Consider the following 17,501-nt stretch of genomic DNA (forward strand, 5'->3'; position numbering starts at 1 on the left):
AATACCAATGATCTGTCCTCTTACACTGCTTGATGACAATTCATCAACTTAATACTCAATACCAATGATCTATCCTCTTGCACTGCTTAATGGCAATTCATGAACTTAGTACGCAATATCAATGCTCTATCCTCTTACACTGCTTGATGGCAATTCATCAACTTAGTACTCAATACCAATGATCTGTCCTCTTACACTGCTTGATGACAATTCATCAACTTAATACTCAATACCAATGATCTGTCCTCTTACACTGTTTGATGGCAATTCATCAGTTTAGTACTCAATACCAATGATCTGTCCTCTTACACTGCTTGATGGCAATTCATCAACTTACTACTCATTACCATTGATCTATCCTCTTACACTGCTTGATGGCAATTCATCAACTTACTACTCATTACCAATGATCTATCCTCTTGCACTGCTTAATGGCAATTCATGAACTTAGTACGCAATATCAATGCTCTATCCTCTTACACTGCTTGATGGCAATTCATCAACTTAGTACTCAATACCAATGATCTCTCCTCTTACACTGCTTGATGGCAATTCATCAATTTAGTACTCAATACCAATGATCTGTCCTCTTAAACTGATTGATGGCAGTTCATCAACTTAGTACTCAATACCAACGATCTGTCCTCTTACACTGCTTGATTGCAATTCCCTAAACTTAGTACTCAGTACCTGTTTGTATGATAATGATTTGCAGAAGGAATCTATAAAGAGTAAAATGTCAAGAATGATATTGCTTTAATTTGAGATACACATTAAAAGCATGGGGATTTACTGCATATCAAATTTTATTTTTCAGGATTGTGTTATTATAATTATTATTTGACATAAGTGCTACCACTTATTGAAACTCTTGTTTAAATAACTTTGATTAAGTTCTTAGGGAAAGTGGTATTTTTCAGAACAGAAGGGAGTTCTAAATAATTTACACAAAGTATCAGATACAGACTTGGATAAGAAAGATTCAATATTCCTCGCACAAGATTTGTATTATAGACAGTATCAAGAAAGGAAACAAGAATGTGCTCCTGGGTTGCAACCACAAACTGTGGAATACTGGGATGAATAAAAACTGGCAATGTAAAACTCAGGTTCTACTATATAAACCATACTGCTGAGCTCTTGGCTTGCACAAACAAAGACTTTCTTGAGTAAATGACTTTGCAAAATGAGTAAGTCATTTTTGTTACATTGGCTTCAGAAGGTTAGGTGGCAATAAATGCATATGAAATTAATTTTGTGTGTGTGTGGATAGTATTTTGGATTTAGTATTTTAACCATTAATTTTGGTATTATTTGGGATACAACATGGAAACTATAATAAACTTGTCTTTGTCCTTCATTTATAAGAAGCAGTGAGAAATTCATCTGCATGTCTATTGCCATTGGATACATTTAGTGAGATATTGGACAGTTAGACATATCCCAAATTTCAATATTAGAATTGACCTTAATGGCAGGGTATTGCACAAATACTTATTTTTGCATTTGAACTGGGGATTGCTAGCTCATCCTTCCAGTATTTGAATTATTGATGGAAACATTGTTTTAGAAATGGTAATATCTCATACACATGGTTCATTAAAAAAATATGGGCATCATGAAAATTGATCCTTCCTTACAGCTAATGATTTTGCATTAAAATATCATGAAAATTCCTATAAGTGTGCCAGATAAATATTGTATTTCCTCTGTTGCATCATGTACGTTGTTCAAAGACAGGATTTCAAATTTTGTGAAATAATTTGTTGTGAATCTTGTGAAATAATTTGTTTTGGGACTTGTCTACAACTGTGATTGATCTTGATTAGCCAGACGTCTGTATTTAAGAAAGAAGTGCAATTAGTTGTTGATATGACTAAAGGTTGCATTGTGGAATAGCTTCAGTTTTAAGGTATCTAAGAGGAATCCAGATGATATGTGTTTGATTTTGCCAAAACATCTTTCTAATGGAACATAATTTCAGTTGAGAGCAGAAATGGGCTTCAGTATGAATTAGCGACTGTGGACCTATGTTTGCTTAATGCAGTTTGTGAATAAAGCACTTAATAATAAACCATGCCATGGCAGACAGGATAATGATGTGTCTAATCAGACACTGCATCTGAACACTTACAAGCTGCTAAGAAGGCTACATGAATCATTTTCAGGAACATGGTAGTCCAGTTCAAGGCTTTTGCAAATGAGAATATTATTGTGAAAACTTTAAAGAATAATTTTATTTCATTAAAAAAAAATTTTTCTTATCTGCATAATAATCATGATAAACAGTAAACAATAACTATTCAATTAAATGAATCATGCTTAGTTACAAACAAAAAACAGAAACAGCAGGGTACATAGATGTAAAATTTCACATAGCCAGACAGCTAATTTGTGTTGACAATGTTGTGACATTTCCATCCAGGCAAAGGCTCACTCATTGTTTGCTAGAACTTAACATGTCTGGTACATTTCCAAGAAAACAAATGGGTTTCTTCTAATTCAGAACTTGTCTCACAGATTCATTATATTTTGATAATAATGTAGATAGCAGACCATTCTATAATTTCCAAAAAAAATGGCACTCAGTGTTAAGTGACACATGGCTTTATTGATGTAACTCAGATGTTATCTGACTGAAAAATGTTTGAGGAAAGGGATCTTTTTAAACTTCAAAATATATTGAATCAGAAAAAGACAATAGCACTTTACAATTTAAAAAGAAGAATATGAGAGTGATGTAATACAGCATTCAGATTGAGAACATTTTTGTCCTCATTGCAGAATTTGTGAACTTGATTTTACGATTATTCAGCAAAAGCTAGACATGTAGACTAGTTCAATAGAGTGTTGCATATAAATAATTTGTTAGTATATTTTATGCTTATATTCTGGCCACTAATCCATGTGTATTTTGCCATTTTGTACAAGAATATTAACCAGTTGCAGATCCAGGTTAGTAGCAAAAATAAATTAGTCTTTCAAACAGTTTCCAGTGATTATGGCATGTATTATATATTACACTTTTTGTGTTCAGAGTACGCTGTTTACCACCGATATTGATAATATGTGTAATTAATATTATACCTCTCCAGGGGTTGGCATCTTTATCAGTCAATCTACATCAGTGAAACAGATCACCCACCCTCAGGGCTGAAACAAGAAATTGATAGCATGATTGCTACAATAAATTTCTGCTGCATCATATATTAACAGTTGTATTTATAAGAGTGGCTATCACAAAGTTGGCTGAGGTATTACCTGTTCATGAGATATATTTAGAAGTGTGGCTATCACAAAGTTGGCTGAGGTATTACCTGTTCATGAGATATATTTAAAAGTGTGGCTATCACAAAGTTGGCTGAGATATTACCTGTTAATGAGATATATTTAGAAATGTGGCTATCACAAAGTTGGCTGAGGTATTACCTGTTTCTGAGATAAGTGTAGCTGTCACAAAGTTGGCTGAGGTATTACCTATTCCTGAGATATATTTAGAAGTGTGGCTATCACAAAGTTGGCTGAGGTATTACCTGTTCCTGATATATATTTAGAAGTGTGGCTATCACAAAGTTGGCTGAGGTATTACCTATTCCTGAGATATATTTAGAAGTGTGGCTATCACAAAGTTGGCTGGGGTATTACCTGTTCATGAGATATATTTAGAAGTGTGGCTATCACAAAGTTGGCTGAGGTATTACCTGTTCATGAGATATATTTAGAAGTGTGGCTATCACAAAGTTGGCTGGGGTATTACCTGTTCATGAGATATATTTAGAAGTGTGGCTATCACAAAGTTGGCTGAGGTATTACCTGTTCATGAGATATATTTAGAAGTGACATATCACCTGAACTAAGAACTCACAATGACATAGATTATAGTTTAGGGAATTTAAGATGGGTTATGAAATAAAGAGTGAGCCTATGGAAATTTAAAAAATTTAAAAGGACTGATGCTACACCTAAAATCAAAAGCCATTGATATTGATGATCAGATAAAAAGCAGGTATTAGAGAGCATTGCAAAATTATATGCATTGAAACACATAAAAGCAATGTTGGCATATTTTCTACCTTTTATATTATGTTAACCACACAAAGAAAATAAATCCAGATCATAATTTAGTAAAAATTATGAACTTATTGAAAATCACTGCAGTTTTTTTAAAGTGGTATATACAACATCCCATCCTTTTAAATGTACACCTTATATCTTTTAATTAAAATGTAATCTTTATCTCTTAACAAAATATTTTTGTGTTCTACTTGATATTTGCTTCTCACATTTCTTCATCATATAAGCATCAGACGAATTCCTGTAAAACTTAATGTCCTTGTATAAAAAAATAAAACTAATTTGTTTCTTAGATTGGCATTCAAATTGCACATGCTTCCAGTCATTAGAGATAGAGATGTTTTTTTTAGATTTGAAAAGCAGGTGTTTCAAATCATTTTTATTAGCTGCATGCTACTTAAAAGGCGACTTCTGGTCTGCAATTAATAACATTCTAGCACCAGGAGTCCTTATGCTGTTTTGCCTGTAGGAAGTTAAATACTGGATATCAAAATGAAAGTAAATATTTTAATATTAACTATAGTACATTTATTGAAGTTTATGAAATATATAATGGAAGAAAATTAAATCCATTGTTCAATGGTTGCATCACAAAATATTTAGTATCTCTATTTTTTATTACCCCACCAATAGATTGGTCCTCTCTCAGCTAAATAATTAATCTGCCAATACCTAAATCTAAAAAGCAAATATTTAATGAAGATATGTGTTTGCAGTAAAAAATGTATGTACCTTATTAATGTATTCTTCTTCCCTGTCTTGCTCCATTCATTTTCCCTGATGATTTTCTGACTGCCATGCCAAAATCCCTTTTTCTCTACCAAGGAAGATCAGTAATGATTCAACCATTAAAATATGCTTGTGAAAAATAGAATGAGCTGTGCAGCCTGCTTGGAAAGCACTTCATAATGTTTACCTTTTTTGATAGATTATAATTGGTAGATTCCTATTTTCATTCAGAAATTGAAAAAGGAAAACAATCGCCCTTTTCCTGTTTTTGGTAATAAATTGTTGCCGTATACTGTACAAAGTCTCCCATTTTAACTTGATATAACTGTGGAATCAGTAAATTTCTACACTAGTGGTTGGTCAGCGTGTTCTGAAATGACCACACATAACAACAAATAATGTCTTACCAAATGCAAGTGCTGCTAATTATAGACAATCTAGCTCTTCGGTAATTGTAATAGTAAATGTTATGAATTCATTTAGAGCAAGTGTACCTGAGAGAACCTGATTTTTAATCTTTACACGATGTACAACAAAGAGCATGAAAAATTTACATGGTAAAAATGTATCCATATTTGACCTTTAAAGTTTGTAAATGGTCATACAAATTTTTAAAATATATAAATAGCCTTTAGAGAGAATATATAAACTAGCAGGGTTCTTCAGAAAATGGTAAAAAAAAATGGATGATTCTGTCAAGCAGATTGCACAGTACTTTTTAAGATATCTCGGCATACTGTCATCATCTTGTTTTTTAAATTCCTGATTTATTCAATAATTGTGTACATTTTATCCCTGCTACTTGCATATTTTTCACGAACATCCATGTACCTTAGTTGCTCATTAAAATTTCTGTATGTTCAGATTACAACAGGAGCAGCAAGGCGGCGGACTCGATCTGCAGGAGCTGTTGGCGTGACACGGAAACTGCAGCCAATCAGCTCTGAGGGGGTTAAGCCAGGCCCAGGAATGCCTTGGAGGACAGCGGCCAGAGCCAATAGATACAGGTGGGTGTTCATTCAGTGACTTAACTCGGTGATAAGACTGTAGTGTGCTACCTGTAGATTCTGAAATGAGTGAAAGTGGTCTTCGGCCCACCTAAGCATTTAAGGTTATGGTATGGATCTGCTGCCATAAATATAGTGGGCAATTCCTTTGTGTTTTACCAAGCTGTAGTTATGGTCCACACATATTTCCACCTGAAAGTCAATCCATTGGTCCATTCTTAAAAGCTTATTTGTACCACTGTACACAAGTGATGTTTGGCTGCATATGTAGATGATCAGATTAGATTTTCATAAGTTTACAGCTGTTTTTCAGTTTGTAGCTCTACTTGTCATAGAACAGGAGAGTTACAGGATGGTCTGTTTGCCATCCATCCAGCTGTCCATCAGCACAATGTTTGTTTTCTTTATTTCTCCTAAACCACTTGGAGGATTGCCATGATGTTTAACACACACATTCATCAAATGGTCTAGTAGGTAAAGACAGTGTTGCTCAAACATCTGGTGTATCTGCGACAGTAGCCATTTTGAAAATCTTGTTATTTCTAATCATCCTGATTGGCATATCATATCAACAAGGGTTTTTCAGTTGAAGACTTTGTACAATGCCTAGTTGTTCATGAATGAAGATATATTCCTGCTTTATGTGACCAACTTTTCTTTTGCACCTTGCCACCTTAATTTTTTTTCTACAGCTTAACTGGCTTAAAGGTCAGGTGAACATACGGTATCCCTCTATCCCTCTTGTGGTGTGGCGTCTGTCTGACATTCATTAACAATTGCTATTTTCAGCTACCAAACCAATGTATTAATTTTAGGGGAAAAAAAATCTTATACGGTCAAGGCCATTGTGACTAAATCAAAATGGATTTTATTAAAGTTTTGTTCCAGACAAAGTTCCCTTACCAAACTTTATGAATGGCTTGCAGATATTATAAGAAAGAAACCTTTAGGTTTGGTGGTCAAGGTCTGGTAAGTCTAAGTAAATAATGGTTTCTGCACATAAAATTAGTTTAAGACTGAATACCTTGAGTTTAGGGGTCATAAAGACTCGAGCAGTAATTTCCATGGTTGACCATGCCCTAGTAGTGATTACATAGAGGACAAGCATGGGACAGGCATATCATGTACCATTCACATCGCTAGATTTAGGATTGCTGATCGATTTGAGTTGTAGCTCTAAGACTTGAAAACAGTGTGAAGCTTTCATGTTTCACATCTCACTACCTATTGCAGACAGTATGGTAGAAGTTTTAATTGTCTTAATAGACTTTAAACTGTGGAACTTTCTCAGGAATTTAATAAAGCAACAATAATGCACCTTTCCAATGTGCCAGTTAACCATGCCTTGCACTATGGATCTAATTACAGCCCATGGAAAGGTTGTCAGCTTAGTCCAGGTATGAGTAGTTGCATCATGTTGCATAATGTGGGTCAGCATGTAGGAAATGTTCCCGCATTATGGCTGAAATATAGGAAATGTTCCCACACCAAGGGCTGAAATGCATGCAGGAAATGTTCCCACACCAAGGGCTGAAATGCATGCAGGAAATGTTCCAACACCAAGGGCTGAAATGCATGCAGGAAATGTTCCTACACTAAGTGGCATGTCTATAGATTGGGTATTTTTTTATGCATGAAAAAACATGATTTGGGGCTCAGAGGAGGTTTCAGAATGTTTGTTGTGATAAGTTTTGATGTAACATATAATTCATGGATATATTGGAGAGATGTTGCCAACAAGTTAATAATTGAGAAATTAATATAAGCTGGGATGCATTAAAATAAATTTTGTACACACCCAGCATATAACTTGCTTTTCAAACAATAGGAATATAGAATCAGGATATTTATGACAAAGAAAAATAAATGTGTTGATAAGTTATTATTTATGTTGTAAAGGCAGAAACAACTTTTGATTGCAAGGTCTGATGGATAATGTACAAAACTACTTATTTATTGATATTTTGACCATTTTGTTTCATGTACTTTGAAACCTTTTGTGACAGACCTTCATGTAAATGACATACGGTTTTTAAAAACAATATTTGTGAAGCTATTTTTAAAAAATGTTTGCTAGCATGTTTCAATGATATACATTGTGTACATGTTCACAATGATGCAGTCATGTGCTCCCATGACTCCTTTATAGACAGGCTTCACAGTATTTTTTCTTTTTCTTTTCATCTGTTTTCTCTTGTATGACCCCACTGCAGTAATATATATGTCTTGTACATTCTAAATCTATGTTAGTGTGACAACACAAAAACAGTTAAACTTTGAGTCATGAAAATTTACACACTTTATTTTGGTTTTAAAAAAATAGATGACCTGATTAGGTTTTCAGGACATTATGAAAATTTTCAATTTTTAACAAATTTTAATTTCTTCTGTTTTGGACTTCTTTTACTAAAACCTTGTTAGCATGTTTAAACAAAAAACATTTGAAGTAGACAAATGAAAGTTTGTTTATATGCTTGTATGCGTTGATGATCAGATTTTCTGGCCATTTTAGCCATTTTTAAATTTATTTTTTGGTCTTGGACTTTTCTGATCTGCAGGGGGGCATGCATGTTATTCATTTTTATATTATAATATTATTACATTGTTTATTGTTTGATTTGTGTTTATATCTTGAAAAAGACTTTATTGATAATTGGAACTGACTATTCAATAAATTCTTAGGCCTAAGGACATATCTGTGAACACCACTTTTCAAACTACATGTATTTCATAATTTATCATTCAAGTTTTGTATTGACACAGAAAACATTAATTGTTATTGTTCGATTACAAACAGATTACCAACAACTAGTATTTGTGGCACTTCAGAGATTTATCATAGTCAACAAACAGAATTTAGTTTTTGATTTGGGATTGGCATGAATCACATGGATGACAGGGTCGGTATGAATTGAGTGAATGACAGGGTTGGTATGAATCACATAAATGAAATGAATTGCTTAAATGACAGGGTTGGTATGAGTTGCATGAATAACAGGGTTGGAATGACTTGCGTGAATGACAGGGATGGTATGAATTGTGTGAATGACAGGGATGGTTTGAGTGTATGAATGACAGGGTTTGTATGAATTGCTTGAATGACAGGGTTGGTATGATTGCATGAATAACAGGGTTGGTATGAATGCATGAGTGACAGAGTTTGTATGAATTGATTAAATGACAGGGTTGTCATGAATCACATGAATGACAGGGTTGGTATGAGTGCATGAATGACAGGGGTGGTATGAATTGCATGAATGACAGGGTTGGCATGAATTGCACAAATGACATGTTTGGTATAAATCACATGAATGACAGGGGTGGTATGAATTGCATGAATGACAGGGTTGGCATGAATAACATGAATGTCAGGGTTGGGATGAATTGCATGAATGACAGGGTTGGTATGAATTGCATAAATGACAGGGTTGGCATGAATCACATGAATGTCAGAGTTGGGATGAATTGCATGAATGACAGGGTTGGTATGAATTGCATGAATGACAGGGTTGGCATGAATTGCACGAATGACATGTTTGATATGAATCACATGAATGACGGGTGGTATGAATTGCATGAATGACAGGGTTGGCATGAATCACATGAATGACAGGGTTGGTATGAATCACATGAATGACAGTGTTGGTATGAATCACATGAATGACAGGGTTGGCATGAATTGCATGAATGACAGGGTTGGTATGAATTGCATGAATGATAGGGTTGGTATGAATCACATGAATGACAGGGGTGGTATGAATTGCATGAATGACAGGGGTGGTATGAATTGCATGAATGAAAGGGTTGGCATGAATCACATGAATGACAGGGTTGGCATGAATTGCATGAATGACAGGGTTGGTATGAATTGCATGAATGACAGGGTTGGTATGAATTGCATGAACAACAGGGTTGGTATGAATTGCATGAATGACAGGGTTCTTATGATTGCATGACTGACAGGGTTGTCATGAATCACATGAATGACAGGGTTGGTATGAGTGCATGACTGATGGGTGGTATGAATTGCATGAATGACAGGGTTGGCATGAATTGCATGAATTACATGTTTGGTATGAATCAAATAAATGACAGTGTTGGCATGAATCACATGAATGTCAGGGTTGGCATGGATCACTTGAATAACAGGGTTGGCATGGATCACATGAATGACAGGGTTGTCATGAATGACAGGGTTGGCATGGATCACATGAATGTCAGGATTGGCATGGATCACATGAATGACAGGTTTGGCATGGATCACATGAATGACAAGGTTTGCATGAATCACATGAATGTCATTGTTGGCATGGATCACATGAATGACAGGGTTGGCATGGATCACATGAATGACAGGGTTGTCCTGAATCAAATGAATTACAGGGTTGGGATGAATCACAGAATGACAGGGTTGTCATGAATCCCATGAATGACAGGGATGGCATGGATTACATGAATGTCATGGTTGGCATGGATCACATGAATGACAGGTTTGGCATGAATCACATGAATGACAGGGTTGGCATAGATCACATGAATGACAGGGTATGTATGAATCAAATGAATGACAGGGTTGGCATGGATCACATGAATGACAGGGTTGGGATGAATCACAGAATGACAGGGTTGGCATGGATCACATGAATGACAGGGTTGGCATTAATCGTGAATGTCAGGGGCACAATGAATCACATGAATGACAGGGTTGGGATGAATCACAGAATGACAGGGTTGGGATGAATCACAGAATGACAGGGTTGGTATGAATCACAGAATGACAGGGTTGGCATGAATCACATGAATGACAGGGCTGGCATGGATCACATGAATGTCAGGGTTGGCATGAATAACATGAATGAGAGGGTTGGCATTAATCGTGAATGTCAGGGGTGCAGTGAATCACATGAATGACAGGGTTGGGATGAATCACAGAATGACAGGGTTGGGATGAATCACAGAATGACAGGGTTGGCATGAATCACAGAATGACAGGGTTGGCATGAATCACAGAATGACAGGGTTGATATGAATCACAGAATGACAGGGTTGGTATGAATCACAGAATGACAGGATTGGCATGAATCACATGAATGACAGGGTTGGCATGGATCACATGAATGTCAGGGTTGGTATGGATCACATGAATGACAGGATTGGCATTAATCACGTGAATGTCAGGGTTGGGATGAATCACAGAATGACAGGGTTGGTATGAATCACAGAATGACAGGGTTGGCATGGATCATATGAATGACAGGGTTCCCATTAATCACGTGAATGTCAGGGTTGGGATGAATTACAGAATGACAGTGTTGACATGAATCACATGAAAGTGTTGACATGAATCACATGAACGACATGAATCACATGAATGACATGAATCACGTGAATGACAGGGCTAGTATGATATCATTAATGATTAATAGAAAACATATTTATTTCTATTTTCAGTCCTTATGGTTCAAACTAAATTACTTCAGGATCTGCATATCAACTTGGCATCATGGATGTATGAAATGATTTTTGTTTCTTCTCTAAAACTATAAGACAAAGAAAAATATAGTTTCTTTGTTTATGCTCCCATTGAGATATGTAGGTCTTGTTTCATGCACTCCAGACTATATGGGTAAGTGAGTGTATGAAATAGCCCTGAGTCTGCCAATCAACATTTGCTGTTTTAGCTTTGTCTTAAAAACCACTGGACCAATATTAACTAAATTTATCTTCCAGGCATGAAATCCTTTTAATTTTTAGACAATTGATGCAAAAATTTCATGTACCCCCCCCCCCCAATAAAAAATGCTCAACAAAATTGATCACACAAGACAGCATCTTGTCACAAAAACCATTTGGTTTTGTACATACAAAAAACCCATTCCACCATCAGATATGGATTTCAGGACTTAAAGTGGAGTTTCAAACAAAATGTTAAAATTCACTAAAGGAAGTTCTTGTACAAAGATCCTTACAGTTTATGCAATCGATGTATTGGTAGATTTCAGTCAAAAATGACATCTGTTGCTAAATGACAAAAAGTATCCTGCAAACTCATTTTTCGTGACCAACTGTTCTTGACTTTGACTTAAAGGTAGATGTGAACCAGGTGTGTGATCATGAGAACACTTGATCTTTGTAATACAGAAAAATGTTTTCTTTCAGGGGCTATCCTCCTGAACACACTCCAGGTAAGACAACTATCTTGGAGAACAGTGAAGGGTTGTCTCCTCATGGCTCCCCTGACATTACTAAGGGTGAGAGTGTAGGAGAAGAGGAGGAAGAAGAGGACACTATACATGACATGCGCAAACTTCATCTTGATGACAGCACTCTCGCTACAGGAATAAAGAGTACAGACACGAAGGACTTGAGGGTAGGATGGATATACAGATCAGACAGATTTGTCTTCAGATTCATTGCATTGTCATTTTTATTTTTATAATCTTGAGTGCATGGAAGAATTGTTTGTTTAAGAATAAGCTTTTGTATTATTCTGACAAATATTTTTGGTAATATGGTGATAATTATTCTGTGCAGACCAACAATGAAATTTGTCTTTCCAATACTACTCTATATAAACCAACACAGAATTCCTCTTTCCAATATTGCTCTGAAGTACTTTTGGATGAAAAAATCAATTTTTCGTTTATTATTGTTTTTGCTTTATTCTTCCATACTGACTCAACTGGGGGAATACAGATTAATGCAGTAAGTTTGTTACAATTCGCAGCTTTACTATCAGTAAAAAATGCAATTAACTTTGGTATTTTCATTTGTTTGGATAAAGTTTACATTCTGCTTTTATTTTGTACTATCATTATTACAAAACAAGATATTGATTAGTAAAAATCAGGCAAGAATAAGTTAGGTTTTCCTTGATCATCTAATGTCTTTGAAGACAGTGAAATTCTTTATTAATCCAGTGAGACAGATGTGTTTAATGGTTGCTGTAAAATGATGAGGATTTAGGAAGATTGTGTTTATGTATATTAGAATTGGAATATAAAAGATAGTGATTTTATGTAAGAGCAATCATTTTTCAGGTGGAGATTGTCCAGCTTAAACGGCAGATGCGTGAAGAAAGAATTGCAAGAGCCAAGGCTGACCAGCAGGTTGTCAAGGTAATAGGCAATATTCAATGGATCTTAAATTCATGCTTGAAGAAGGTCCTTCATCCATCACAAAAAGGCAACCAGTCATGAGTCTTGGTTTTAAGCATCCTTGCAGTGTACAAATATTACTACCCAACAAAAGTTTCTGAATTTAAAGTATTTGGGGAGACATCTTAATGTTGACAGTCTTATTTTCAAAACCATGACAAAAGGCAAGATGAATAGCAAAACAACTATTTGGGTGGTCTTTAACTTCACTGGAGCAGTATATGTAACTTATAAATATGTTTAATGTAGTCCATGATAGAAAAGTGTTTGCTTGTAGCTGGTTACCAACCCTAAAATATGTTTGTGGCACGATGTCCCAGTGCTAGACATTACTGTAAACTGCCACACTGCAGACATCCTAGCAAGATGACTGAATTTTTTTAAAAGTTCAATCCTAATGTCACACATGCACACACACACACACACACACAGTTTTTTAAGTAAAAAGAAAAGCAAACATCAGAAATAAAACTGTTATTCTCAAATTGTAAAGAACATTGAAACACTATCGTGCAAGTGTTCTTTATTGGCATGCATGGTTATAATGCAACCTGATTTACTGACCTAGACATATTTGCCAGGCTGATTGATACAGTATTGGGGAAAATGGATAATTTTTATCAGTGCAAGACTTATCCAGACAGGAGAAAAAAATTATTTACTGAATGGTATATTTGGGTAAATTGCAGTAGATTCCATTTCATTTACATTACATAGGAATAATTTGTTAAAAGTGCTGTTAAAACCAGTGAGGACAAAACAAACCATCTTGAACTCACTAATTAAAAAAAACCTCCACTGTCTGAAGTTTAATTACAATGACAAACATGAGTATAAGATCAACCAGCCTTTAACAGTTGTTTTATTACTATAGGAATTTACTTGTGTTATCATGTGTTCTTTTTCTTCTGCCTGAAACAAGTTTTATTGCGATCATAATAGTGTGTATTTTTCCAATTGATGCATGAGTTGAATTTTGTTTTGGTTTTTGTCCATCTATATTTCCAATACACAGATATAACTTTCTGATGGTGATGATAGCAACATAACAACATTAAGATTTTGTGTTTAAGATTTTTAAAATCATGTAACATATACTCTAGCAAAACATATTACATATAATTTACTAAATAATGGGGGCCCCGAGTGGCCGAGTGGTCTAAAGCGCTCTCTGTTACGGATCACTGCCATCTCACCTCTGTCTGCGCCGGTTCGAGTCTCAGATTCAGCCAATGTGGGTATGTGAGAAAGCTTGCCAGTAGCTTCTCGTAGGTCGGTGGTTCTTTCCAGGGTTTTCCCGGGTTTTTCCTCCACCATTAATACTGGCCACCATGTATAGCCTATCGTGTGCTGAAAAATGGCTTTAAACCCTACAACAACAACAACAACAACAACTAAATAATGTTTACCATATCGAGAGATATTTTGAATAAAAACTTATATACTGTATAGATCGTATAATTTTGTCTCAAAACACATAACTTCCCAAATCAGATTGTACAAGTTTGTCTCAAAACATAACTTATGTATCAAAGCATATAATTTTGTCTCAAAACATATAACATACATACTGTATCAAATCATTTAAAATAATACTGTATCAAAGCATTGAACATAAATTTTATCAAATCATGGAACATATACTATATTAAGACATATATACTGTAAATGAAATGTTCACAGGATTGACAGAATGTTTAGCAGACAGTGTATCCCTGTGCAACAGAGATGCATGTCTGAAAAATTTGTTGCAGACTTTTTATACATGTCCTTAAGAGAGACATAGTTTTGCAACTAATTTTGGCCCTTTGGACAACATTTGTTTGCACCTTTACACTCCAAATTTAGACTCTGCAAAATGAACACTTCAGTTTTATCAATCCTAAAATTGTCTTTAGTGATATATATTCAAATAAAATGTCATCATGTCAGTTATAAATTTGAAGAGTTTAACATAAACAGTACATGTTTTTGTCATGGTTATGAAATGATTCATTGTATTTGGTACTTTCATTACTGTTAAATAGCTTACACTTGAGAACAAGAAGTTGTTTGATGAGAACCAGCGGCTGAAGCAGAGGCGTGGAGGAAGCATTCTGGATGATGACAGTGTGCTAGACAGCATCGAGGCCTCATTCAAACAGTTCCATGAATTCCTAGACCTTCTTAGAGATGCTGGGTAAATAGCCTTAGTGATTCTTTTCCTTTTGGTGGTGATGGTGGTGGTGGATGGTGTTGATGCTAATTCAGAATTCACGTACATTTTTTAAATGTTTTAATCCATGCTCTTCAAATCTATCAGTTTGTGTAATTTCTAAAAATAAGTAAGGATATTATGGACTGACAAGAAAGATTATATATTTTAATTGCAGAAGACTTTATTGAATTTTAGTATAAACTTGATATTTTTGTACAGAAAATTGCTTACAGTATGAATCTGACCTGCATCAGGATGTGCATTTTATTAGATTTTGGGCTCTATTAACCAAAGATCAGCTCATGCAGTTGGCATGCATTCATCATCTGTTAACAGTTGTTTATTATGCCTCCTAAACTACATGGAGAAAAGTCATGTAATTTTGCATTAAGTTTCATCCAGAGATATAGTTGGACTTGGTCTTCAGTGAAAATACTGCTCCTTGAACATCCAGTATGGCTACCATGGCAGCCATTTTGAATAATCTTGTTATCTCTGCTACTTTTGAATGGATAATAAGCTTTCACAAAAGACTTCACATGACTTCTAGATGGTTCTTAATGAAAACGATGCCAAGCTAACTCCAACTTATTGGAATCTGATAGATACATCTGCATGGATGGTTATATCAACTTAGGGTTTTCTCTGATAGACTTTTTGTAACGTTTAAAGATGATTCTGAATGAAAATGGTGCCAATCTGACCTCCAACATGGCCACCCTGGCCATCTTGAAAATCTTGTTAGTACTTCTCTTGGAAAGATGGTCGTATTGATGTGGGGTTCTCACTAAAAGCGATATTGTGACCTGTAGATCATCCTAAAATGCCTTTCTAATGTCCAGCATGGCTACCATGGCAGCTGTATTAAAAAATATTATTACAACTCATGAATGGATGGTTATATTGACATGGGATTCTCAGTGAAAATCTTTGCATGACTTCTTGGTGATCCTAAATGCAAAGGTGCCAATTTGACATCCGAAATGACCACCTTGGCAGCTATTATATAAATCTTATGCCTATGAGATACGCCTATGCCGTCAGAAATGTTCAACTTGATAATGGTGTTTTCACAAAGATACTGCTTTTGATATTCAGATGGTATGAAATAAAAATAATTCTCATTTGGTGGCCAATATTCATATAAATAGGACCTTTTTTCTGAAAGACTTCTTGTGATATGCAGTTGCAAGGGTGGAGATGTTCAAAAAACATCATGTTCTGACAATTCATTCTTGGTTACTTCTTTGTGTAATGTAAATCTAATAAATATCCAAACATATTTTTCCTTTGCTTCCTCAATATTTTCAAAATCAAATCCAAGAAAAATTTGTCACCTTCACTTTCAGTATCATCAAATATTGTTCTAATATCCACCATTGTTTACTGTTTTTCATGACTAAAAGACATCTACTAAAACCACTGATATTAGTAACCTTAGCTTGTGAATAGTTTGAACAAAGATGAGTAAAATTATTTCTGATTGGTTCAGTATCATCATATTTTTGGAAAATCCATATTTGTGACCAATCAGAGGTGTTTTTGCTAACACATATTCACTGTGACTTAAGGCAGGATCAGCCATTGAATGAAATAAACAAAGAATGAATGCAAAAAAACAGATTCCAAATACAGGCAGTATCAGGGCTGAAGGAGTTAAGAAAACAAGCCAGACTTGAAAATTTGCAGTTTGACCAATATGGTAAAGAAGGACTGTCCATACCGACCATAGTGCTCCAGCTGGCTAGGCTGCAAAGCATATATTGTTTTCAGTATGATGTTCTGACTACCGACCAACCACTCCAGCCATGCAAACTATGTACTAGTAAGCTGATTGGCTGGTTATGACATCCAGTGGAATTGAGACTTGCATTAGAGACATGATGATTACCCATTAGCTCTTGACATGTCAAAAGCGAAATTCCATACACTGAGTCATATGGCCCCAATCCAAGCTCTTTGTCCTTTTCTATGAGTTCAAGACGTCTAAACTTGTCTAAGTTTAAGATGCCATTTCCTGCCTCCCTACTCACTAAAATAACTATCATACATGACTTGCAATTAATGATAATGCTAACTTCACCATGCAGAATGAGTGAGCTGTTTACAATTTACAGTATCCACAGATTCAGACTACATGCAGTTAATTTCTGACAGCCCATTTGTTCTAATGATGCAACCTGGTTCCTTCCTAAGAACACGTAGCCATCACAAGTCACCCTACAATATCTATTTTTGCCCTCTCTTTGATCCACCTGTCAAGAGAAATAAATTTGCCGGACCCAGTACATGACATCAGATGTTAACTGAGATGCACAAACAACATTCAGATGAATG

At 35.2% G+C, this 17,501-nt stretch overlaps 1 protein-coding gene across 1 annotated transcript in view; it reads left to right on the forward strand.

The window, feature by feature from the left end:
- Positions 1-17,501, forward strand: part of LOC149794100 (centrosomal protein of 78 kDa-like) — a 122,913-nt gene that overhangs the window by 97,455 nt on the left and 7,957 nt on the right. The window contains exons 11-14 of the mRNA XM_089968072.1: positions 5,668-5,810; positions 11,970-12,180; positions 12,851-12,928; positions 14,995-15,146. Of these exons, the coding sequence (XP_089824198.1) occupies positions 5,668-5,810; positions 11,970-12,180; positions 12,851-12,928; positions 14,995-15,146 (584 nt within the window). The remainder of the gene's footprint in view (positions 1-5,667; positions 5,811-11,969; positions 12,181-12,850; positions 12,929-14,994; positions 15,147-17,501) is intronic.

Source organism: Sinohyriopsis cumingii, chromosome 8, assembly GCF_028554795.1.
Source record: "Sinohyriopsis cumingii isolate HCF-2022 chromosome 8, ASM2855479v2, whole genome shotgun sequence".
In the NCBI taxonomy this organism is placed as follows: domain Eukaryota; kingdom Metazoa; phylum Mollusca; class Bivalvia; order Unionida; family Unionidae; genus Sinohyriopsis; species Sinohyriopsis cumingii.